General features: G+C 44.0%; 1 protein-coding gene and 1 long non-coding RNA gene across 5 annotated transcripts in view; one reads left to right on the top strand and one right to left on the bottom strand.

Moving 5' to 3' along the window:
- Positions 1–1,025: 1,025 nt before the first annotated feature.
- The window catches only part of LOC106024293, a 43,526-nt gene continuing 19,222 nt past the window's right edge, over positions 1,026–25,329 (top strand). The window contains exons 1-2 of the long non-coding RNA XR_002196767.2: positions 1,026–1,261; positions 1,655–1,688. This is a non-coding gene — a long non-coding RNA (uncharacterized LOC106024293). The remainder of the gene's footprint in view (positions 1,262–1,654; positions 1,689–25,329) is intronic.
- Positions 4,974–9,366, bottom strand: LOC117594483. 4 transcript variants are annotated; one of them, XM_034292066.1, is made up of 3 exons: positions 7,424–8,193; positions 5,748–5,851; positions 4,974–5,539 (listed from the first exon to the last, which is right to left on the bottom strand). In XM_034292066.1, exons 1-3 carry the CDS (start codon positions 8,142–8,144, stop codon positions 5,531–5,533), a joined length of 834 nt encoding a protein of 277 aa, XP_034147957.1. In that variant the 5' UTR covers positions 8,145–8,193; the 3' UTR covers positions 4,974–5,530. The 4 variants fall into 4 exon arrangements, 3 of the variants coding, with proteins under 3 accessions (XP_034147957.1, XP_034147956.1, XP_034147955.1); XM_034292065.1 differs by having other exon boundaries at positions 4,974–5,542; XR_004575734.1 differs by lacking the exon at positions 4,974–5,539 and adding an exon at positions 9,004–9,366 and having other exon boundaries at positions 5,696–5,851; positions 7,424–7,571.

Raw genomic sequence — 25,329 nt, forward strand, 5'->3', positions numbered from 1 at the left:
CAATAGAACGCATAAAAATTCACCCTAGCCTCGAAAACGGCTAAAGAACACTGGCTGAGCTGGAACGCTAGCGCGTCCCCATAGCAATGTAAATGAACCTTCGTTCAGCCTCTTCTAACCTGAATGAAGCTTAAAATTCCATAGCCTCAAAAAAGCACCAAAACAGGTCTCCTCTTTTATTTTACTACTGTAACCTCATTTCACAACGAAACTGAAAAATAACAACTGACATAGGAAGTAAACATCTGGTCCTATATGGTATTAATTGCGCTTAAGTAAACCGGAAAATGATATGCCGACATCTGGCTAAAGCGGAAGTTCGTCCATACGCTTGTGCACAGAGCCTATACCCCTCCACTCTACGAGGGCTGTAACCTCCTCGTAGTCCCTGAATAAAATATTAATGTGAATATGAACAGCAGAAGGTTGTAGCCATAATCATATGATATGACATTTGTATATGAAAGTTTTTTGAAAGTGAAAATCAACTGCAATTCTAAAAAAGCTGCCCCACTCTACGGGTACTGTAATTAATTAACTTAGCTAATGTTAACTAGCCTCTCCACTGTACTGAATAACGTTAGCTAGCTGATCGATAAAGTCGAAGCAAATTAACAAATTAGCTGTTTCATAAATAAAATAAGCTAATATTCAGCGATTACAATGCACATTTCCTGTAAAAAAAAAAAAATCAGATGTTGACTTACAGGTACCGTTTACCTTAAATAATAAAGGTTCAAACTTACTACAGTTGTGGAGTTTTACCTTCTCTCCTGAAATCTTGAAATTACTTCTTGGATATCAGATGCGTTCTCGCTGAACAAGTCACCAACCTATGCATCCTCGATAATATTGGCGGATCAAGTACACATCCGGGCATTTTAGGCGTTCTTGGTAACTTGCGTTCTTTGGATTGGAACCGTACTTGGGCCACGTCAAACGAGTTCACAAGAACACACTAGGGAAAAAACGCGGATTTCATAAACCGCCCATATGCCCGAGACCGACGTATGACAAAGCTCTGATTGGCTGGTTATTTAGAACCTTATGTTACTTCACTTCAGTCAAATATTTTTGCCTGACAGAATATTCAGGTTTTGTTTTCCCCGATCCAAAATTATATTTCGATAGGCTTAACGTTACTTCCGAAATACATTATGAAAATAACAAATGAAAAAACGTTGTCATTTGTCCAACCAAATTAAAGTAGTTGAGCAGCAGACAAAACTGACAGATTTCGAAAGCAACCGGATCTTCCATGGTAAGGACTTGGTACCTCCAGTGGTACAGACTGTACCGCACAGTATATCCGTAAATTACGCATTTCTGCCTTAAATCAATGTGGCGGTTTGCCAGTACTCCTTGGTTAACTGCGATAGCTAGCTAACGTTTTCTAGCTAACTTTACTGTTGACAATTTTTGAGTTTTGGAAATGGTAGCTAGTTCAGTTGGAAAATACATAGTGGGAAAAGCTGACATTAGGACTGGTAGCCAGTTAGATATATTTCTTATTTAAAACCTTTCAGCCAAGAGTGGATCATACAACACATAGCTTGCTTTGTTAATACAATATTACAATCTTGTTGTGGTTTAAATTGGTCATCTTATTTGCTCTTTCATTACTGAGTATTCGGTATGTTTTTTTTTTTAATAGACAACAATGATTGGCCAGACCTGTGGACAGTAAAGTAAGTGAACTATTTACTATAAAACCTCTGGTTAGGATGCAAGAAACTGGGTAGGTTAGGGTAGTTCTAAGACATGGTTTCCACATGGTGTTAGACATGGATGGGCAGTATTTATGATACATGTATTTCTAATATATATTTCAAATACAAAATATAATTTTGTCATTTGTATTTGATGAAAATGGCTTCATATTTTCTATCAAACTGCCTGACACATAATTTATTATTATGTTTATGATTAACAATCAAATTATTCATTACTTAGAAGCTATTTGCTATGAATGAAGGTGCCATTGTTGTACCCTTAAAAAGGGAAAAAAGTAGCGGGAAGGTTTAAGAAACACACAAGACGCTGCTCTCGCCTTCACTCGTCTGTATTGAATGAGGAAGAAAAGCGCGCGCCTGCGATCCCCCTACAGAAGCCCCAAGGCATTACTAATACATTGACGAATAATCAATCTATACACGGATCAGCATTATCTGAATTCTGCTTCTCAATAATACGGTTTTTAACAGTGACGAACTTAATGTGTATTCTAATATAACCATTAATATAACAGACTATTGTAAATTAAATGAGTTAGAACCACTTGTCACATACTCCCCCTCAAAATAGATGTTGTCCCCAACATCCGAATGTAACCTATGACCTTAAGCGCAAAGAAAGGGGTTAAGTCATACACTATTAATCAACACACAAGGCACGGTTATTTCAGATCAACACTTCTGCTACAACGCATCTTATATAGTGCGCTATCACAGACTGGAACTCTTTCCATATATTCTTTCAAGCACAGGTAAGTACCCAATATCTTTTAATGTCTTTGTTCCCTCTTTTGGTCTTTGTTTTGTGTCCACTTAGACACGTTAGTACCTCGTTAACAGTTCTGTTCATGTTCAAGTCAATTACACTCTCCTTTAACAAAGGTCCATGAATGTGGTGTGATTCACTGCAACAGCGTCGCATGAATGTATATGTAGAGTGTAACCACAGTCCATTTGAATGTGCATTGTCTCTGCATTTGCTCAGTTCAATTTCTATCTTTCATGCGCGTAGTGCCGGAAGTATTGGAAGTGGTGTGGCTGCGCAACGTATGTCCACGGAACCATCCAGTGTTGTTGTTGTGATGTCCTAATGTTGTGGCAAGTTGGTGAGCCAAGCCTATCATATGTGAAAACTTTAGGCTGTCTGTGCCGTCGTCTGGGCCGCTGGAGCGCCTCACCACTTGGGTCACTTGAAACAAGCAAGGGGACAGCTTCCTCCAAAGACATACTCTCGACAAAACTGTCCTCTCTCTCCAGTGAGGTTTCCATTTGGTTCGTCGTTCCTTGTTCTCTCTCTGGCTCAGATGGCATGTTTTCCTCAGTCTGTGTGCATTCGGGCTCCGGAGGTGTACTACACACAGGGTTCATTGTTTCAGGTGAGCGAAACTCAGATTGCTGCTGGAATGAGACTGGATAATACTCATCCCCATCGTCCTCTTCTTCCGACTGCTCTGCTTCCTCGGTTTGCTCCACATTTCTCTTCCTTGCTTGTGGCTGCACTGTCGTTTCGAGTGGCAGGTGGTCACATGGGAGGAGAAGGTTACGATGTAAAATCCTTGATCTCCCTTTTCCTTTCTCAGGTCTGAGTTCATAAACAGGAACGTCTGGACTCATTTGGCGCACAACTGTGTGGATAGTATCCTCCCAATGGTTCCTCAATTTTCCTGGACCCCCACGAGGTGTCATGTTCCTGACTAAAACACGATCTCCAGGCTGTAACACAGAGCTTTTAGCTTTACAGTCATAATATCTCTTACTTCTGATCGTAGCTTTGTGAGCATTCTCTCTTGTGATCTCGTAGGCTTCTTCCATGCCTTGCTTCCACTTTTCCATGTAATGGTGGTGATTACAGTTTCCTTGTTCTGAAGTCAAACTAAATAACATGTCAACTGGCAACCGTGGGGAGCGTCCGTACAGTAAGTAGAAGGGGGAAAATCCAGTCACTTCGCTGCGGGTACAATTGTATGCGTAGGTCAACTTGTTCAGTGAGTCTTTCCAGTTACTCTTTTGTCTCTCCGTAAGGGTCTTTAACATCTGAAGTAATGTTCGGTTAAACCGCTCTACCTGTCCATTCCCTTGGGGGTGGTAGGGAGTAGTTCTTGACCCAGCAACTCCACAGTACATTTTCAGTTGTGTGAACAGTTGGTTTTCAAATTCACCACCTTGATCATGGTGTATTCTTGTGGGGAAGCCAAATCTCAGTGCATAGTCATTAAATATTTTGTCTGCTGCTGTTTTTCCTGATTTTGAAGTTGTGGCGTATGCCTGGGCAAAACGTGTAAAGTGATCAATGATTACAAGAATATATTCATAGCCACCTTTACATTTCTCAAGATGCAAGAAGTTCAAACGGTTGAGTGGTGACAATGCTTCTCATCGGGGCTCTCGTCTCACGGCTTGGTTTCTTGTGTTTGAGACATGCACACTTCCGTGTGACATAATCCTCTATCTCTCGTTGCATATAGGGCCAGTAAAACCGGTCTCGTATCAGTGACGTAGTCCTGTCTACGCCTTGGTGGCCCATTTCGTCGTGAAGTTCCTTTAACACAGTGCTTTTGTATTTCTCTGGAAGCACTAGTTGTTTTCTGTTTGTCGTTTTCCTGTACAATACACCGTTTTCATTCATGTCCAGTTTGTCCCACTCTCTAAGAAGGCATGTGATCTGTGGGCTGAGCTGTCTTAGTTCGTGACCTGATGGTTTATCTCCTGTCAGTTTGAACTGAACCACAGGTCCAACAGCGGGGTCATTCCTCTGGTCATTTTTAACTTGTCCTGCTGTTAGTGGACTGAGTATTGTCTCTGTAGCTAGTGTTTCACATTCAGCTGAGATGCCCATGGACCAAGATACGCTGGACTCGTCCTGACTTTCCACTGCTTGGGACGCTGCTCCAATCACATCATATGACATTTCCTCTGAACACTCTTTCATAAATGTCTCTTCATCCAAAGGCATTCTGGACAAACTGTCTGCATCAATATTTTCTTTACCAGGGCGGTATTTTATTGTGAAATGGAAATCGGCCAGCTCCGCTACCCAGCGACAACCTGTCGCATTCAGTTTAGCAGTGGACAGCACATAGGTGAGTGGATTATTGTCACTGTAGACGGTGAAGAATGGTGCATAGTATAAGTAGTCACGAAATTTCTCTGTGATCGCCCACTTTAGGGCTAGAAACTCTAACTTGCCTGAGTGCAAATGATAATTCTTCTCTGCTGCAGTCAAAGTACGTGAGCCATAAGCAATCACACGTAGCTTTCCATTCTGTCTTTGATATAATACCGCCCCTAACCCCTGATTGGAAGCATCAGTATGGAGGGTGAATGGCTGGGAAAATTCTGGGAAACCCAGAACAGGTGGCTGAATGAGGCAGTCTATCAACCGTTCCAATATGATCTGATGCACATTAGCCCACTCAATGGGTGTGTTGGACGGAACTCCTCTACTGTTTCGTTTTGTTTGCCACTTTCTCTTTTTATCTTTCAGGGTCTCAGTCTCGACAGGTGCTTTGAGCAAATCATACAAGGGGCTGGCAATACGTGAAAAATCCTTGATATACTGCCGGTAATAACTCAACAGTCCTAAAATGGCTCTCAACTCGCCAACAGTACCTGGTTGCTTGTCTTTCAGGGCTCTTACCGCAACAGTATCAGCAGGGTCCATTCTGTTTCCCTCAGCAGACACAATTCTCCCAAGGTATCGCACTTCTGTCTTAAACAGGTCACATTTCCTGGGTTTCAGTTTTATCCCATGCTCTCTCAAGCGTTGCAACACCTTTCTGACGTCACTGACATGATCCTCAAACGTTCTGCTAAACACAAGAACATCATCGAGATATGGCACACATATTTCATCTCTTAAGCCTTCTAAGCATTGTTCCATGCAACGTTAGAATACGGCAGGAGCATTCATGAGTCCAAACGGGATCCGAACCCACTCATATAAGCCCCATGGGGTAACAAAAGCTGTCAAATGTCTACTTCCCTTTGCCATGAATCCCTGGTGGTACGCCTTACCCTGATCCAGCAGTGAAAAGAGGGTGTTCCCTCCCAGGGTGTCCATAATGTCCTGTACTCTGGGGATGGGGTGGCGATCTGGATGGGTTTTCTTGTTGAGCTCCCTGTAGTCAATGCATAAGCGCATGGTACCGTCTTTTTTTCTGACACAAACAACTGGAGAGGAGTAGGAAGAGGTCGACTTTTCAACCCACCCTTGTGCTATCAAGTCCTGTAAATAGTCTTTCATCTCTCTATATAAAGGTTTTGGAACAGAGAGGTAAGTTTTTGACACTGGCTCACCGTCTTTTAGTGAAATGTCCATTTGCAGATTCTCTGCACAACCTATGTCATTATCAGACCTGGAGAATGACTCTGACTCTTCTCTTAACATCCGACCAACTGTCTGCCTCTGGTGTTCATTAAGGTGAGTCAAATCAACAGGAGGTTCCCATTGTTCTTGGCTAGGGGTGTTTTCACTAGAAATCTGAGCCTGGACATGGTGAATAGATGCAGTTGGTAGGTTATCTGTTTTAAATATGTTAGCAGGGTACACTGATCTGGCTGACTGTACAGTTCCAATGACTGTTCTTCCTGACAGCATAATGTCATGACTTGTAGGGTTTTGCACAGTGACTATAATTTTTGGGGTCATCCCTGCCTTCACTGACACAAGAGTGTCACAAAATTCTAGTCCTTCAGGCCAACGTGGGTTATCATCAGGTTCAAAGATAAGAGTCTTATCCTCTCTGAAAAGTGGGACCTGTACTCGACACTCAATTTGGATGGAGGTATGCTTAGGCACACTAACTCTCTCATTTGCTGTCTTCACATTATAGTCACATGTCTGTCCTACACGCACTGCATTAATAAGGGTCTTTGCTTTGTTTTTCCTGAGGTGAGGAAAAGCCATTCTTACTGCCTTCACAAGGTTGTCTTTATCCACATACTTTGTTTGATCTTGCAGGCTATCTAGGACAAGACGCTCGATGACATTAAAGCCAATAATGGGACATTGTTGTTGTTTGCCCTTTAACACTAGCATGGGTATTAGCAGCTCATCATCACCAGCAGTAAGTTTAAAGGACACTTCGAGCCATCCGACATACGGCATCTCTGTTCCATTGGCTGCTTCGATTTGCAAAGGGTCAACTAGTTCTGATACGTCTCTGAGAGGAACATCAGGTAAATGGCTTTTTTTCCATACCTCATCTATAGCACAAACTTGTGAACCTGTATCCCAAAGTGCCTGGGTTTTCTGTTTGTGCAGGAAACACCAAATGACACACTTCTTCCCCACTAACTCACTTACAGTAGGTGTTTTCTCTGAAGCCCCCTTTTTCTTGTACTTGACTCTATCTCGTGACTGAGTTGTCTGCTTCTTGATACCTGAACATACATATGGCTTACAAAATCTTTTGTGTGTTTGCCAATGATTTACCTGACACTCCTTTGAGCAGTATAGAGTGGTATTACAAACTGAACAACATTTTAGTTCCTCTCTTCCTTTCTCCTCTTTACAGCCTGCACAGAATTGGGACTTATCAATACCGCTGGTTGCTCCATGTCCCGTGGGGGCAACCCCTCTTAGTTTAAAGGGATTCTCCGAGCGGGCTCTACAGGTCTCTGTGCTTTGCAACCTGCTCTGAAGTGTTCACTGCTTCCACACCTAAAGCAATGCTGACAGTACTCCTCACCTGCTTGAGTACATGAGGGACATTTTGGCTGAGGGCGTCGCGCTGGGTAAAACCTCTGCGGTGCAAACCTCTGCTGGAACTGGGCCGTCTCTCTCATCCGTCCAGGCCCGAATGTTGGTCGATACTCCTGCACTGCTGCTGGTGACTGCTGGTGGAAATATGGCATTTCATTTGACTCAGTCTGATAAGGTGAGGATTGGGGGGGTGAGAATACTGGGTAAGGAGAGGGCACAGTTGCTGGTTCTCTGCTTGGTGGAAGGTAGTGTGGCGGTGCAGGGGCGGGTCTTTGGATTGTTTCCCTGATTTGACAGATCTCAGCTTTCAAGTCTTTCAATAGCACTATGTCAGAGCGCATTTCTTTTATTTCAGCGAGCAGATCAGGGGGAAGTGAAGCTGGGCTTTGTGAGGCGGCACTTTTCTTTTCCACCAGAGCTTCACTTGACTGGACTGTATTCACATTAGTTACACGTGATGGGGCAGAGTGTTTCTTTTTGTCCTGTCTCTCTTTTTCATTGGCATGTGAAATGTTCAGTTTCTCCAACAGCAGCTCATCTGAGGTATCTGTCTGGAGGAGGTAGGGCTGCAGGTCACCTTTAATATTGTCACTCTGAAGGCCAGTTAGAACTGTATGCATAAACAGACTCTGAACTAGTACCGGGTCATATTTTAGACTTGAATCAGCTTCCTGAGAAGCAAACAGGATTTTTTGTCTTAAGTCCATTGCCCTAAGCAAGAAGTTTTGAGGGGTCTCTTTACTGCTTTGAACCTCAGAAGTGAGCTGTTTATATAACTCTGTGGCACCTCTCTCCTGGTAGTGACACCTGAGGATCCTACGAAGGGCAGGCAGTGATAGTTTATCTTTCCCTTCAAGGTAACTTCGTAACTGCAGGCCTGGTGTGATAGCACGGATTACAGCATCAATAATCTCTGACTCTGGGTAGCCTTTGCTGAGCCCACTTTCAATTTGTTTGGCCAGGCTAGAAAACGTCAGCTTATCTTTTTGCCCTGGCTCACCTATCTGGCCAGATATTTTAAAATCTTTGCGCCACATGGAGCCATTAGGGGTTGCTGGGGTCAAATTCTTTCCTTGTTTGATGAAACTGGCAGGGGTGGTCATGTTTGTTTTCATTAAGTCATACATCGCGTTCTCTTTTTCTTTCAATGACAGCCTTAGCGCCTCTACCTCTTTCTGGAGGTTTTCCTGTGGCTCAATTTGACTGGAGATTTCGCTTTCACTTACGTTTGTTGCCGAATCGATTTTGTCTATTATGTCATGAATACTAAGGAGGTCTGACATACCCTCATCCTCTAGGTCGGCCAACTCTTCCCGTTCAAGATACTTTATTACATGTGAAATCACTTGGCTGCGAGTTTTACCTGTTACATGTTCTTTCACTGGTCCTGAAATCTGCAGTTCATTGCATACTTTAATCAGCTGTTCGATGGTCAGTTTGTACAACGCTCCTTTAACCTCCAGTTGCAGCCTCTCCAATTCGGATTCCATTTTATCATAAGCAGTAAAATGAGGGTTATCTGACTTAATTGGCTTTTGCTACACCCTAGTAGGCAGTTTTGCTCACTTCAGGATACAAGGTGCCAGGTCCGTCCGAAGTCCACTTCCACCGCTCTGCTGAACTCTCTTCTCTGATATCTGAGTTGTTTGACGGGATGTTTGACGCAAGGACTCCACTTATAGCTCAGGGGTGATCCTCAAACCAAACCTCTCAGCAGTGCCTCCAAATGTTGTACCCTTAAAAAGGGAAAAAAGTAGCGGGAAGGTTTAAGAAACACACAAGACGCTGCTCTCGCCTTCACTCGTCTGTATTGAATGAGGAAGAAAAGCGCGCGCCTGCGATCCCCCTACAGAAGCCCCAAGGCATTACTAATACATTGACGAATAATCAATCTATACACGGATCAGCATTATCTGAATTCTGCTTCTCAATAATACGTTTTTTAACAGTGACGAACTTAATGTGTATTCTAATATAACCATTAATATAACAGACTATTGTAAATTAAATGAGTTAGAACCACTTGTCACACCATCAGTTGTATTCTTATGATTTACTTGTTCGTCATTGAGTCAGTGTTGCTGATACAAAGTAGGCCCTTCATTACCAAACACCAATTAACTAAATTAGGATACAATCATTTCACTCTTTTCCAGGAGGGTCACATTGACCTGTCTGTAATATTGGGGGGGAACCTCTACTCCGGGTACACTACACCACTGTAAACCCACTTCTCTGGGCACCACTACACCACTGTAAGCCCACTTCTCTGGGCACCACTACACCACTGCCCACAAGCTAATCAGTGCTAAAGGTATGCGGTACAGTGGTGGGACATGGAAAATGAGGGTCAATTATTTTTATTAAATCATGATTACACCTTTTCTCTTGAACATATTTGATACAAACTAAGCTATGCCTAACACATTTCAAAACACTTTTTTGTCAGAAATCTTTACATTTTAACCCTAATTCCTACATAGTTAACCATATTCCCTACATAGCAAGTGCTATTCCCTATAAAGCTAACCCTATTGCCTATATAGCAAGCGCTATTCCCTACATAGAAAACCCTGTTCCCTACATAATGAACCCTGTTACCTACATAGCAAACCCAATTCCCAATATTGCTAACCTTATTCCCTACATTGCAAACCCTATTCCCTATGTAGTTAACCCTATTCCCTATGTAGTTAACCCTATTCCCTATGTAGTTAAGCGGTTTATTATAGCTTGTTAAGAAAAAATTTACCTTATTTTAAGGATGGTTAGTTTTTTTAACCTGAAAACAAGGTAAATATACTTGATAAGACAGATATTTTTTGCAGTGTATTCCCTACGTAGAAAACCCTATTCCCTACGTAGTAAACCCTATTCCCTACGTAGTAAACCCAATTCCCTATGCAGTTAACCCTATTCCCTATGTAGTTAATCTTACCATTTGGAACATGGTGTTGTTGTCTTCTGTCATACAACGGGGCAGAAAGGAACCAGGTTGTTACAGGGTTTAAATTAATTCATAATCAAACCTTCCGGCAACCATCAACCAATGACCCACAACATCTGCGTCATGTTATCCTGTTTCCCCCGTTTCCAAATAAACCAAACAGGCTTAGTGGCTTATGACATCACAAATAGGCAGGAATGATTAGATGTCCGGGGCCTCAAACCGGACTGCAGAACAGAAGGCTGTAGCAGTTTGTACAGTACATGGGGGAAATCCATGAGGTAATGTGTGAGACAGTGTGTGTGTGTGTTGTCCCTTCTTTCTGGTATTTAGTCCAGTTCAGACATTTGGTGTCCTGAATGCTACTCCACTGGGTCCTGGTCAAAAGCCTTCCACTATTGTAATAGGGTGTCATGCAACCAAAGCTTTGAATAGCCTGTAGTTTCAGAGTTACTGTAAGAGCATGAAAGGAGAACTGCAGGGCGTTGGAAAACCAGAAGCCATAAAATAGAAAAGGTCTTAGAGGACAGTGGAAGTCTAAGAACAAAAAACATTTTGGCCCGTTGCCTTGATGAGGGGGTGTTCTTCACCAAAAGCCTACGGAGACTAATTCATCACAGAGATGGTAGGTGGAGACCCAGGCCACTGTCAGAGCCTATTGGTTAAACCAGCTTGATCGAAGATGGAGTCCTAAGCCACTGTTAGGGATGATTGGTTAAGCTCCACCTAAATTCAAGCTGGTAGGTGGAATCCCAGTCCACTGTCAGGACTGATTGGTTTAGCCAGCTTGATGGTAGGTGGAGTCCTAGGCCACTGTCAGGGCTGATTGGTTTAGCCAGCTTGATGGTAGGTGGAGTCCCAGGCCACTGTCAGGGCTGATTGGTTTAGCCAGCTTGATGGACTAGGAGGGGAACCAGGTTGGCCACAATGGCCAGAGTCACGCAGCTCTTTAAATCATGTCTCCTCTGTTTATTTTCTCTTTTTTGTTATTTTCTTTCTTCCTCTCTCTATGTCTTTTTTCTCTCTTTTACTCTTTCCTTTCATCCCCTCCTTACCACACATCGCAGCTCATCCCGTAAGATCCCTTCAAAGCCTTATGTGGTCAGTTGTAACATGTTTTCTTTCCCTACTTGCTATTTGGTGAGTGACCACAATGTATTTCCCGCTTTGCCCCCCCCCCCCTCCGGCCCTGCAACCCCCACCCCTCCCTGGCCCTGCCCTCTTCTCTTTCATCGATGGCAGACAGCTCCAAGTCTCTATCTCATGAATACAAGTCCATCGGATGAATGGTAAAAATCATGGTAATACAGTTGTCTCGGCCAGTGGCCCCATGACGAGGGAAGCCATTGGTTAAAGACCACGGTAAGGAGCTTGGGAGGAGAGGGGGGCGGGGGACAGGGGGAAATGGGAGCTGTATTGGTGGAGAGTCTGAGGGATATTCCATCTTAACTTGGAGTTGTGTTTCATAACATGTCACACTGATCCCATGAAAAGACATTAGAGAAGAACTACGGTGAGGAGAACTTGGGAGTGATGTTCTGTGACGTGAAATTGAACCCCAAAAAATATCTCCCTAAACTCTTTCGGAGCTCGTAGCTACCTTATAGCAGTCGTCTGTGGAGGTCTGTTTTGACAGAGTGGGTGATGTGTTCTGTCCTGAAATAAACCAGCTAATTTTGCGGGTTCTGGGGGTTCTCTGCTCTTTGATGGACAGACCTGGTCGTGTTGCGTCTTGTGTAAATAATCAGAGTTATGCCTTGCCTGTCTCTGTTCTGACAGGGCTGTAGCAAAGTGTCATTACATCACACACCAAGAGGGACAGGCTCTACATACCAAATGACAGCTTATTCCCCTAATAGTGCTGATACGCACTATTGACCAGGCCCATAGGACTTCATACAGGATATACAGTCAGGTTAGACTATACATGCTGCAGAACCGGCTGTCATTTGGTACACTACCAGGAAATGTAAAACAACGTTAAAGAACCAACCCCCCCCCCCCCCACAGTCCTGTTCACAGCATGTCAAGTAGCGCGTCCATACAGTCAGAAATGATGTGGATTCACGAAGGCCCTGTGGACGCTGTACCCTGTGACTGGAGGGATTTTCTTAGGTTTTATAAAGCCATCGAGAAAAGGGATTGGAAGAGCAGGTGCCAAAGGAAACAAGTGTGATGTGGAGGGAACAGAGGGAGACGTGTGCAGTCAGGACAGAGACAGATGGTGAGTGGTTTTCTATCTGAGAAGGTGGGTGAGAGAGAGAAATGGAGGGAGAGGGAGAGGAAAAAAAGAGGGTGAAAGGGCTGGTTGGAGTCCTGCCACAGAGGTCAGACTAAAGAGTTCTAACAGGTGGGGGAGATTTGCACTTGGCTCCGCCCAAATAGAAGAAAGACAAAGAACAACATCCTGTTTTCATTCTTCTCATTAACATGTTTCTTGTTACTTTCTGCCTCACAATTTTAAGGTTAACGGCCAGGTGTTTGACCTGTGCTCGTTTTCCAGCCGACTCTTGGAATTCCAATAAAAGTAATCAAAGAACACACACACACACATTTACACACAACATGCACAAAAACACACACACAAACAGCAGAGAGATGACATGCTGGAATCTTTTTCCCAGACAGATGGGGGCTTTCTAGACCATTAACTTCGGTCTAGTATGTTTTGTCAAGAACACTGCAAAAACTATTGATTCTTCAGAGAAAAGGAAAAGCCTAATCCCTACGTTTCGTTTACAGTTTTTTGGAGCGCCGCTAAGCGTTCCTCATAGATGAGGACTTTGCCTGTCTTAAAGTGCCAGTGGTAAGTGGAGAATAAGAATGATAAATATTCTTAAACATGTTACGGATCCACCATCTGTCTATCTGTTCTGAGGAATCCATCTCTCTTTAAGTGAGAGTCAATCCATCCACCCTTTCCTGGCTCTCCTACTCTCCTACTCTCCTCCTCTGACGCCCGTCCAGCCTTACTCCTCTCTTACTCTGGTTCTACTCTTCCTTTTCTTGTATTTCTGCCTCTCCCTACCTCCCAATAGCCCAGGTTGAATCCTCCTTCCTGGCTGTCCTCTTCTCGTCCTCCCCTTTTCCAGCCAGTACGCTGGTAATGAGACGTAATGGGGCAGAAACACAAGGTAGAAAAGGAAGGGGGGTATTGAGCAAGTAGGATCACTGCATTGCAATGCTGTAGCTGTTTTGTGCCATCTCTCTGTTCACCATGTTCTTCCGTGTTGATTTGGCATTTATTCGCCAGGGTTTGTCCATACTGATAGAAGTCTCTTTTCCAAGGGCTGCATTAATACATAAAAAGCAAAAAACCACAGCAACCGACAAATATTAACACTAACCACTGCCAACAGGGAAATAACTTAGCATTATTGCGTGGGAATATCTAGCAGGAGACAGCATGGCGAACAGTGTGTATAATAACAGAGGTCCAGACAGAAGTCTGTTGGGACCTCTATCTGCTGAATGCTGCTGCTGGCTGGCTACTGCTGGGACACACAGATTTTAGTCCCGTGTCTCATCCAGTCTCCACGGCTGTTTTTGGTGAAGCAGACTGACTCATTTACCGGAGGGGGGAGAGAGGAGGGGGGGAGGATGGGGGAATGGCTGAGGGCGCTGACCGATGTCATGCAGCGATGATTCATGCATTGCGCAGTAGGGAGGCAGTATTTCATGCCTTGTTTTGTGGCGGTGTGCGGTTTGTAGAGGAGTCTGTGTTCTGTTTCCCTCTCCGGTCTGTCTCCGGAGAGCAGTAGGTGCTCCCTCACTTAGCTCCGCTTGGTTGCCATGGGAGCCGGCCCAAGGATTATTCAGCATTCCTGCCACTTCACATCCCACCTCTCAGCCTGTCAGTCCCCGGTCTATCGGCTCTCTGCGGTTGGGCATTCGGGAGAAGGCAGGTTCCGTACGGGCTTAAGATGGATATGAAGCACTTGAGTCGGCGTGGGAAGAGTCCACTGAGGCCTTACGTAACTAGGTATGGTAATAATGGAACACATGGATGACAATGTAACAATGTTGTGGCCGTAATAGTGTCCATAGGAAGGAGGAGGCTTATGAGCAGTACCAGATGCTGAATCTGATGCTTCATCCAGATGGGCTTCAGGTTATTAACTGACGCACTGAAAGCTAGCGAAAATCAGCCGACACCAGAAGAGACGAGGAGAATATCTGTCACAGGCGTGTGACTAAGCGCATGTTTTACCGCAAAATCTGATTTCATTGGTTATATCAACGCATTCTGAGGTGCGGAGACGTCTAGGTAGCGCGTTTCCAACCTGTGACAGATCCCTGACTCCATCCTAGTTGGCAGCCTGTCTGTGTATATTCCCTACTTAGTGAACTTACATTTTACCAGAACCCTATGGGCCTTGGTTGAGGTCGGTCTTGGGCTGGTGTTAGAGCCAGGGGCAACGTTGGCAGCCAGGCTGAATCCAGACCAGCCTTCATACCTGTGGTGCGGCTGAAAAACTCCAGGGTGGTGCAGATCTCAAGCAGAGGGGCGTCGGTCCAAGCTCCAACGGGAGGAGGACTTCATCCATGTCAGCGGGCCAGAGATTCCTTCAGCATGTGGAAGTGTTTTTGGAGCCACGACTAGGAGGGGCTGTGGAGGTGGCAGTGAAGGAGCGGTGGGGTAGGGGTGTGTGCGGATTCATTTTCAGGTAGGAGCGGAGGTCTATTCACAGACCGGGTGGGGCTGAGACAAAACAAATGACTCGTCATTGTTGTCACACGCAGCTCGCTAGCGGCCATACTGGGAAAACAACGAGCCACATAATGATGATGAATACAATCTAAAGGGAAATGGGGAATTGGCTAACATGCAATATGATTTACTGTACCGCTACTTCAATTCTTCACAATTCAGAAAACAAGCTTTTGCCCCTGTTTTCTATTTTTGCCTGTTACTAAATTGCAAACCACCCACCCTCCCACTTCAGCCAAAAAAATTAATCACGCTTTGGAAAGCCTTTTTCGCATTCGTTATCTAATTTAATGTCTGCGATATGCAATCAATTTAAATGCGAGTGTATTTTATTTGAAAGATATTTGCTTGTATGCAAATGTCTGCCAGCTCAATATGCCCACACACGGCGACAGAAAATGTACTGGTGGATCCAGTGGAGGTGAACCCATGACGCGCCCCAGCACCGATTCATGGGACAATGTATTGACACAGCCAACGCCTTCTGGGCTTTGTCATGTTTCTTTAGAAGATGGATTTAGCTTAGTACTCTGGGTTATCTTCAAGTCCATCATCTGCTCTCAAGGCTAACATCAATGTCTCAGGGGGGTTGCGATGATAACCATCATCTTCTCCATCTAAAACCCTCCCATAGTCCCTGGACTGTCTTTAACAGTGGCCCAGCTGTCTCCTAAAGCTTGCTGTTGCGGCTTCACCCGTTACTGTTGTAACAACGTTTTCATTATGGCCGGGTCTCAAATGGCACCCAATTACCTATGTGCACTATGTTTCATCAGAGGCCAGTGGTCTGAAGTGTACACTGTAGGGAATAGGGGGTCATGTGGGACATGCTCATACACTGCGACTAAAGCCCTTAATGACCCCCTCGGAAGACTAAACATGAGGTCAAACAGGGTGTTGTCTGGACAAAGACAAAAGGAGGGGGGTTATACTGGTTCACTCCTCATTGATCTTTGGCGAAAAATGCCGATCGGATTTGAACCTCAGACAAATCAAGAACGCACCACGAGAAACCTTGTCTCCAGGTCATATACTCTGTACATCCTTAACACTGTTCCCCTTTGCTATACAACCGTGAATAAATGAGGACTAAAACACAGGAAAAGCCATCAGAGCTGGATGGCTCTGGAGGTAGTCCAGGCTTGTGTTCACTGACAACCGTGAGCAAGCAGTCGAGAACGTCTCCAACTCACACTAGGGTGTTGTCTTCCATGTCTAGCTGCTTGGTCTCCCCTGGATAATGTGAAGATGGACGGCTGTGTGCGGCCAGGGCCTGTGTTCCAGGCAAGACACTGCCCCGGCTTCTGAGTCTGATGAAGTTCTTTAGACGCTGACAGAGAACTGGAATCTGTGGAAGTGGGGGGAGGGAGAGAGAGAAAAAGGGAGGGAGAGAGAGAAAGAGCAAAAGAGAGAAAGAAAGGGGGAGAGGTAGGGAGAAAGGGGGCAAGAGGGGGAAGGAGGAGGGAGAGGGAGGAAGGGGGAGATGGGGTGCTGAATAATAACAATGCAGTACATAGTTGGTTAAGTTACATCATTTCTCTCCGTCCTTCTCTCTTCCTACCTCCGTCTCTCCCTCCTTCCCTCGCCCTGCAACATAATTTCCATGCAATACAAAAAGGGATATGGGAGAGGATGGTTTGCTGTGGTCCAGCATATGTAAAACGTGTGTCCACAGGCAATATCAGTCGGAAAGGTGTTTGTGAACCGTGACAGCGCAGGAGGGGCTTTCCTAAGCAGCGTTGTGTTGTCGTCCAGCATGTTTGTATGACATTGAACAGGTCCACCCTAATGCTCTGTATAGTCGGCTCGAAGATCTGCCAATCACATCTGTTGTTTAGAATCGGCAGCTAGCCGAAGATTAGTTATATTTCATACCTCTGATTGCCTTCTATTTGCAAACCGGTGAGTTTATGAAAATTAGGGCCGGTATCATGTTACTGTGTTAAGCCTTTAAACATGTCCTTATACCACCCACAGTATGTCAGAACTGCTCCACATGATGCACACCCAGACCTCAGTAGGAGCAACACTGGCCACCAGAAATGACATTATAATTATCATATTTATATTAGATCATTATCATATTGACATAAGATCATTATCATTCTTGCAATTGTAACTTAGATGTTAGATGTTCAACTTAATAACAAGGATAAAAAGATTCACATAGCCCAGTACATTCCATTGCATAGCCTATAAATTTAGCCGCATACTATACTTTAAATCTGAAGGAAAAGTTTTAGCATTTTGAACATACAGTAAATAGTTACACAACAGAAACTATTGCTTTCATTGTTTTCCAGATGTTAGTGTTTTTACTGTAATGTCCTTAATGTATTTTTTTAAATGTAGATCAACGATGGCGCTAAATGAGCTCGAAGAGAAGATGAGCTTTGCCCCAGAGCACCTGTTCCGCCGTGTTCTGGCGTCCCTCGCGGTGGATCTTTCTGCATTATCCTACCTGTTAACGCACCTCTCCTCCCCCTTCAACACTCACAATTACCAGGCTTATTATGTGACTTATCAGGAAGGCTTGAGTCTGTTAACATGTTGGGGGAGGGGCATCAATACACACACACACACAGACTCTCAAAGAGGCAGCAGATGCTGCGCTGTGCTGTTCAGTCAGACAAGCCTGATCCAAGATGATTGCTGTGATTATAGCATGTAAGTTGATAGCAGGGGAACGGAGACAGCCTGTTGACATGTGAAAGCAGCTAGTGTCTGAGAGGTCTGCGATGTTCAGCTAGTGTCTTTGAGGGGGGCCTGTGGTGTCCAGCTAATGTCAGTGAGAGGTCTGTGTTTCTCAGCTAGTGTCTGTGAGATGTCTGTGGCGTTCAGCTTGTGTCTGTAAGATGTTTGTTGAGATGCCAGTCACGTGTCACGCAGAGAGATAATGAATAGGAGGGACAAAAGAACAACAAATCGTGGGAGAATGAGATAGGAAGACAGACAGACAGACAGAGGATAGAAAGATAGAAAGGAATAGAGGTGGGATTGAAAGTTAGAGAAATGGGAGAGAAAGGAGAGAAAGAGAACGAGAGAGAGATAGGAGGAGAGAGATAGGAGGAGAGATGAAGAGGAGACGTGTGCAGGAAATGAGTGCAGCGTCGTGTTAGGGAGGAGGCACCTAATTGTCTACTGCAGCATGTAATGACAAGCTTACTCCACATCAATCTTTCATTATTAACAGCTATTTCTGTCCTGCAGGCAGCAGCCGAACTGAGACTCATCCTCAAGGCCAACTGTAGGAGGAGAGAAAGACAGTAGACAAGGTCTGGCCACTTAGAGACAGGACGAACAAGGGTGACAAAGATGGAACACTGCTCTGATGTGTCTGGGGTTGAAAGATAGAGAGAGAGAGAGAGAGAGAGAGGTGGTGTAGTTTTAAGTTAGAGGTTAAGCTGTTGCTGGGAAGGAATAGTCTTCAGAGAAGTATTTCTCACCTTTCTATATTAAAAGACAGTTCAAAAGTTACAGGACATTCCTGATATGCTACAATGTGATGCACACTATGTCCAAAGCTCCACAACCCATTCACAGCGATTTTAAACTGATCCTCGAGGACCACGCTGATGTGAATTCCTTAATTTCCTGACTATGTGACATGTGTCCTAAAATAGTACCCTATTTCCTTCACATTCGACTAGAGACCTATGGAGAATAGGGAGCCTTTAACAAAGCCAACACAGTGACAATAACAGCATACTAAACAAGCAGGTTAAATGTTTCAGTTCAGCCACATAATGTAGGTAAAAATGGCGAGCTGTGTTGTTAAAGCTTTATTGCGAATTGTAATATACTGAGGTTTTGCCTCGGGCCCTTTTCTTCTCAACCTACTGCTGGAGTTTAGAGAGAGCACCCTTACATATAAACCAGCCACCATGCCAGATTTGCACTTGTACAGATAGATGGGTAAAACAATATGAAGCAATTTAATGTGGTTAAAGACAATCGAATATATGGAATGGGATTGAAACAGTGCAGTGCGTTCTTTTCCATTAAAATGTTACTGTGGGTGCTTTTTAAATGTCTCTGATAAACTCTACACTTTCTGCTTAACCACACTGTTGCGTTAGTGGTGTTTGGAAAAATGCTCTGCTTGCTCTAAGGAGTGTTGCCGAAGCCAACCTAAGTTCTCTACCACCAAATCTGATGTCGGTGCAATGTAGTCCCTTTGAGTACACTGCCCCCTATCTTTCAGATTTATTCTGACACAAACCCTCTCTGAATTTAGAAGGTTACACCTGCACTAATGTGTGTCCTTGCGCTCTGTCACATAATTTCTAGTGTTTGTTTTGATTGATGATTCATGGCGAAGGGGACCAGGTTTCATGAAGAATAAAAGCTTTCACAGAGTTCACAGTCATAGAGTCCATGATGAGCAACAGACTGCTGAACTACATGAGAGGAGATGAGTGGGAGGGAGGGAGGGGAAGTCCAAACTTTTAATTAAAAATCATATAGCTTTAACTTGTGATTGTTTCAACAGCCTATTTGTCTGCAAATAGACTGAATCAGCAAAACCATTGCCACTGCTTTTCATTCTGAAGAATAAGAAGGCTGGGCAATATGCCAAGGGAGGAGAGGTTGTCTTTGTCAGTCCTTTCTTATAATCACTACTGTGGTTAAATATGCTTTGAGTGTGGGGTTGTATTCATTAATCCAAACAGTCTCAAAATGGAATTATACCATGGTTTTGTTTGGACAAATTTTGTTCCTCCCTGTTTCGTTCTGTTTGCTTTCATTTAAGAAATTGAACACCCCAGATACTCCCTGATGAATACCCCTTTCACTCTCTCTTTACACTTTGTCTTTCCCTCCCTCTGTCCACAGTCTCTATGGCTCCACACTACCGGAGCGATAAGCTTCTATCTAAATTAATGCTTTTCAATCCTAAGGAGATTATTACTTTCAACGTCTAAAGTCACTATTTAAAGTTCAAAGACTGTAGTCTTCCAGATGGAAGTTATTCAGACGACTCACTTCACAGTGCGGGGTGAAGGTAGTGTTATCGGCCAGAATATAGTTAGAATTTAGAATTGTGCTTAGGTAAGCCAACCTGAATGAATGATTTAAATCGATTAAGGTGACATAACCTTTATGTCTCTTGATATCTGGGCTTTTTCTTCATTCTGTTCTTCTCAAGTCATCGTTTTTTCCCTGACCCAAAGATCCTGCCTGTGCCTGTCCTCCTGTTATGGGAAGGTGACGAGACAAGAAACAAGGAATCAATGAGAAAACGTTTGAGATAAGGCCGACATAATGAAATGATGATGATGATTATTATTGACGAGTTGCACATCCAAGTCTGGCCTTTGATAGCCCTGATGTACCGCCACGAGTCCCCAAGAGAGTTTGTGTTGTTCTTTGTAAGCACACGGACAGGCCTACTGTAGAACCACCGTACAGATGAGTCAGTGTTGTTGGGTGGCGGGCCTCGCCGGCATTGCCCTGTCTGAGAGATCCCCATTGTGTGTGGTGCAGGGAGCGTTGGGCAGAGACTGCTTTCCCAGCTGTCTCAGGAACGCCAGGCATGAGGGAGAGAGAGAGGGACGAGTGAGGGTTCAGTATCCTGAGGGATTAGCATGCAGAAGACATCCTGGTGTTGAGCGCTAGAAGGATTTAAAAGCACTTTACTGATAATAACGCCACTCTGAAGCTCAGCAGACAGACAGACAGACGGGCGGGCATATGGAGGGACAGGCGGACTGACAGTGGTCTAGCGGAACTACACCCGATGGAGGGAAGAAAAAGAGAAGGACAAAAACAAATAGAAAAGAAAACGCTGCCTCATCCTGACACTTTGAACTCAAAGCAGCCACCTGCTCTCCTTTTTCAGAAGCACTACCCTTGGTTTTTATCGTTTTGCTTTTCCTCACCCATGTAACATATGCTGCTGTTGTGGAAGGCTGTTTCATCTGAGGCTTCTAAGGACTCTGGGGATGTTTCTGCCCCAGGAGTCACATACTGAAGGAAAGGAAATATTCTTCGTCTACTTCAGAGGTTTTAAGTATTCAAAATATGTGTGTCTGTTTGTGTGTGGTGGGGTGGGGATTGTCTTGTTCTACGAACTTGAATTTGACTTATTCTGAGAACTACAAAACTATATTTTATTGATCATGACAGTGCTGTGTCGGTGGGATATTAGGGAGACATAGACCAATACGTGTTTTTGTTTATTTTCTTTACAAAAATGTTTAATTAATGAGAGTTTCTTGTTAGTTGTATTTAATGAAGTTGAGTTCCTTTCACAAATTGTAGGGATTATGCGATTTGCAGGAAGGAAACAGTGATCACGCTAGCCTCTGGCTGTCTTGTAAGTGGTTGAAATTGCAGAAAAGAACTTGCAGACTCCAACACTCCAACACTTAATGTAAACAGAATTGTATAATTATCAGATAGGGTTTCCAAACAGATTTTAGGTTCAAGCGTTTTATACAGAATTACAGCCTTGATGGAGCTAGCCTACCAGTGCTGTCCTCCGATGACATGTGAGCCAGTCACAATTTCAAAATGCAGCATCAAACATGGCGTGACATCACTTAAAACGGGGCCTAGTGTTACATACACATGGAATCACTTCAATAAGGAACCTCTTTACATGTTCTGTTTCCATTGGAAATCTTCAGCTTTATCTCATGATTCTTTTAGTATTGTTAACACCAACCAGTAGACACAACTATAAAACAGGATCTCAGGAACTCTGATACATTAAATATCCATAATGGAACCATCTGTCCCCGTACCCAACAAAACGATTCTTCAGACAGTTCATGCTAGACAACACTTAACACCTTTGAAATGATTCAACACGTATAATGAATATGCATACGAGCCTCAAGTGAGACATTAAATTTACCAAAACACTGAAAGAACCCATCTGTGTGAGCATTCCTAAAACAGTTGTACTTTAGACATATGGTTGGTCTATCCCCCCAGCATTGTGACGATAATGGCAGTTTAAATCAGTGCTTTACACCCTCTGGGTTCATAGTGAGGTGACAGCCTATTGTTCCTGCCAAAAGACCGCAAGATGCAGGAGAGTGTGTCTGTGTGTATTTACAGACATACTGATTCTTGTGGAGACCAAAGGTCTTAGCGAGGATAATAAAAAATGAAATATTGAACCCTGTGGGGAATTGTTTCTGTTCCCCATTAAGAAAAATGTCAGTTTTAGGCATATGGGATTAGAGTTAAGGTAAAAGTCACACGTTTAGAATTGGATAGAATTAGGGATAGGTTTAGAATTGGATAGGCTTAGGGATAGGTTTAGAATTGGATAGACTTAGGGATAGGTTTAGAATTGGATAGACTTAGGGATAGGTTTAGAATTGGATAGACTTAGGGATAGGGATAGGTTTAGAATTGGATAGACTTAGGGATAGGTTTAGAATTGGATAGACTTAGGGATAGGGATAGGTTTAGAATTGGATAGACTTAGGGATAGGGATAGGTTTAGAATTGCATAGGGATTGGTTTAGAAATCGATAGGCTTTGGGATAGGGATAGGTTTAGAATTGAATAGGGATAGGTATAGAATTGGGTTAGGGTTAATATCACTGGTGTAGCGTGGTGATGCTGGATTGGGGTTAATATGATTTTAAATAAAAAAAAAGGAGTCACATATAGAGGACTAGACTCATACACAACCCACACAGGAGTCATGTATAGAGGACTAGACTCATACACAACCCCCACAGGAGTCACATATAGAGGACTAGACTCATACACAACCCCCACAGGAGTCACATATAGAGGACTAGACTCATACACAACCCCCACAGGAGTCACATATAGAGGACTAGACTCATACACAACCCCCACTGGAGTCACGTATAGAGGACTAGACTCATACACAACCCACACAGGAGTCATGTATAGAGGACTAGACTCATACACAACCCCCACTGGAGTCACGTATAGAGGACTAGACTCATACACAACCCACACAGGAGTCATGTATAGAGGACTAGACTCATACACAACCCACACAGGAGTCATGTATAGAGGACTAGACTCATACACAACCCCTACAGGAGTCAAATATAGAGGACTAGACTCGTACACAACCCCCACAGGAGTCACATATAGAGGGCTAGACTCATACACAACCCCCACAGGAGTCACATATAGAGGGCTAGACTCATACACAACCCCCACAGGAGTCACATATAGAGGACTAGACTCATACACAACCCCCACTGGAGTCACGTATAGAGGGCTAGACTCATACACAACCCCCACAGGAGTCACATATAGAGGGCTAGACTCATACACAACCCACACAGGAGTGGATTCTTACAAACCCATGGAGGTGCTTTTCAATTAAAATACTAATTTTATATAGAGGTTCATGTTATTCTCATACACCCAAACGTTTCTCAGTTTTCCTTTTCAAATCAAACTTTCCAGATGCAGAGATGGTTGGTTCTTTGTTACCTTTGTTTTTTCGAGAAGAGTCCACTAGAGTGCATACAACTTGTTTCTTTGCTTTTTGACAATTTTGTTCCGTTGACTTAAATTTCAATCCGCTATGTGGTAAAAACATAATCATTATGTTAACAAAGTCATTAACAAGACTTCATTGAGGTGAACCTGTGATGTTCATGTATATTGTGTTGCAGCACAGCGGCAGACTGGACGGCCACGGAGCACCATGTGAGGAGCCTTTGTTGTGACGGCCCCAGCCAAGCCGCCTCGTTCCCAGGCTCCGCATGAGGCCCTGAGACAGAAAGGCCCTGAGACGGAAAGGAGCTACGTGTCACGTCAGGGGCTAGTCTCACACAGTTCTTTTGATATCCCCCCAACGCCATCTTGCCAGGTCACAGGGTTAAGGGCATAGTGGCAAAGCATGCTGGGAGCATGGGCAGTGATGTCACTCCCGCTGGTGCTCCGGACCTTAGCGGGTTTGATGCTATTTAGACGGCACTTGTTGCTAGGGTACGCTGGCAGCTGTTTGGAGTCAGCATGGTAACAGCATGGTAACGGCATGGTAACGGCATTGTTGCAGGCGTTCTGCGGCATTAGTTCTGTGCCTGTCTGTTACAGAACATCACGAGGTCCTGCGTGCGGGGAGACGTCACCTGTATTCAAATGACAACACACATGAAGGAGGCTCAGTATGATCGACGCGGTTATGTGTGTGTTCGTGGGGTTTCAACCAAAACCAAGATTAACTTCAGTGAACTTCCTAGCACGTCATCTCAACCTCTGAGATGAAGTGACGCATGGGTCAAACACAAACAAATGTTTCCTTCTCCTGTTAGTCTTTCAAAATCAACAGAAACACAGCTAGAAGACTTACTGAACTGACAGCCAGAGGAGATATGGATGTCTGAAGCAAAATGTCAGCCCACATTTTTCTGTAATGTTAATGGTTTACTGTAAAATGCTTGGTGGGTATATGTAATCTTGGTGGCCTGGGGTTTCTGGTTTCTTTCCAACCCTTCTTGTGTTTTTTACGAGGCAAACTTCTTTCCCCACCCGTGGTGAAATTAGCCATGTCTTCCAGTTGAACACCATGTCCCAAACGATACCCTACCCTATCTAGTGTAGTGGCTCGCTTTTTTGACCGGAGCCTGATGCTGCCTATGTTTCACCATGAGGTCTAACAGCACTCTGATCTTCTCAGAGCCCCTGTCATAACTCATCCTGGTGACTGGACGTTTTAATGTTGAGAAGACTGAACCCATTAAATTGATCAGAGCCATCACGCCACAGGCAGCCTGCCAGTCATCTAGAAAACGCTGACCATGGAGCAAGGAAATCACCGCAAGAGAGGAGCCATCGTATTACGTGCAGGAAGGTCAACGAAAAGATCTGGAAATATAAAAATAGACAAATTATTAATGCTTTCATTTTTGTCATTAGCGAATGAAAATGACATAGTTTTCGTAATATCGTGAGAGGAATCCACGAAAAAAGCTTTTCATCATTCAGGAGAGACGAGCAACCAGTTGGCACGAAGTCGACATCAAACGCATAAACCGGATATAATTTTAAGACATGATATTAACGACCCACTTGAGTGCCTCCGATGCTATTCATAGATACCATTACTATTAAACGTCCCTCCGTCCTGACAACACAATAATACATAGATTCATATAAAGACCCACTTATCCGTGATGATAAATCCCCAGGCTACTCATCTCTGCATGTTGAGAAAGGGCCTTCGTAGATCCCTGTCAGTGGACTCACATGAGATACCTCATGTGAGTCCCTTCTGTAA

This window comes from Esox lucius, chromosome 5, assembly GCF_011004845.1.
Source record: "Esox lucius isolate fEsoLuc1 chromosome 5, fEsoLuc1.pri, whole genome shotgun sequence".
Lineage (NCBI taxonomy): Eukaryota > Metazoa > Chordata > Actinopteri > Esociformes > Esocidae > Esox > Esox lucius.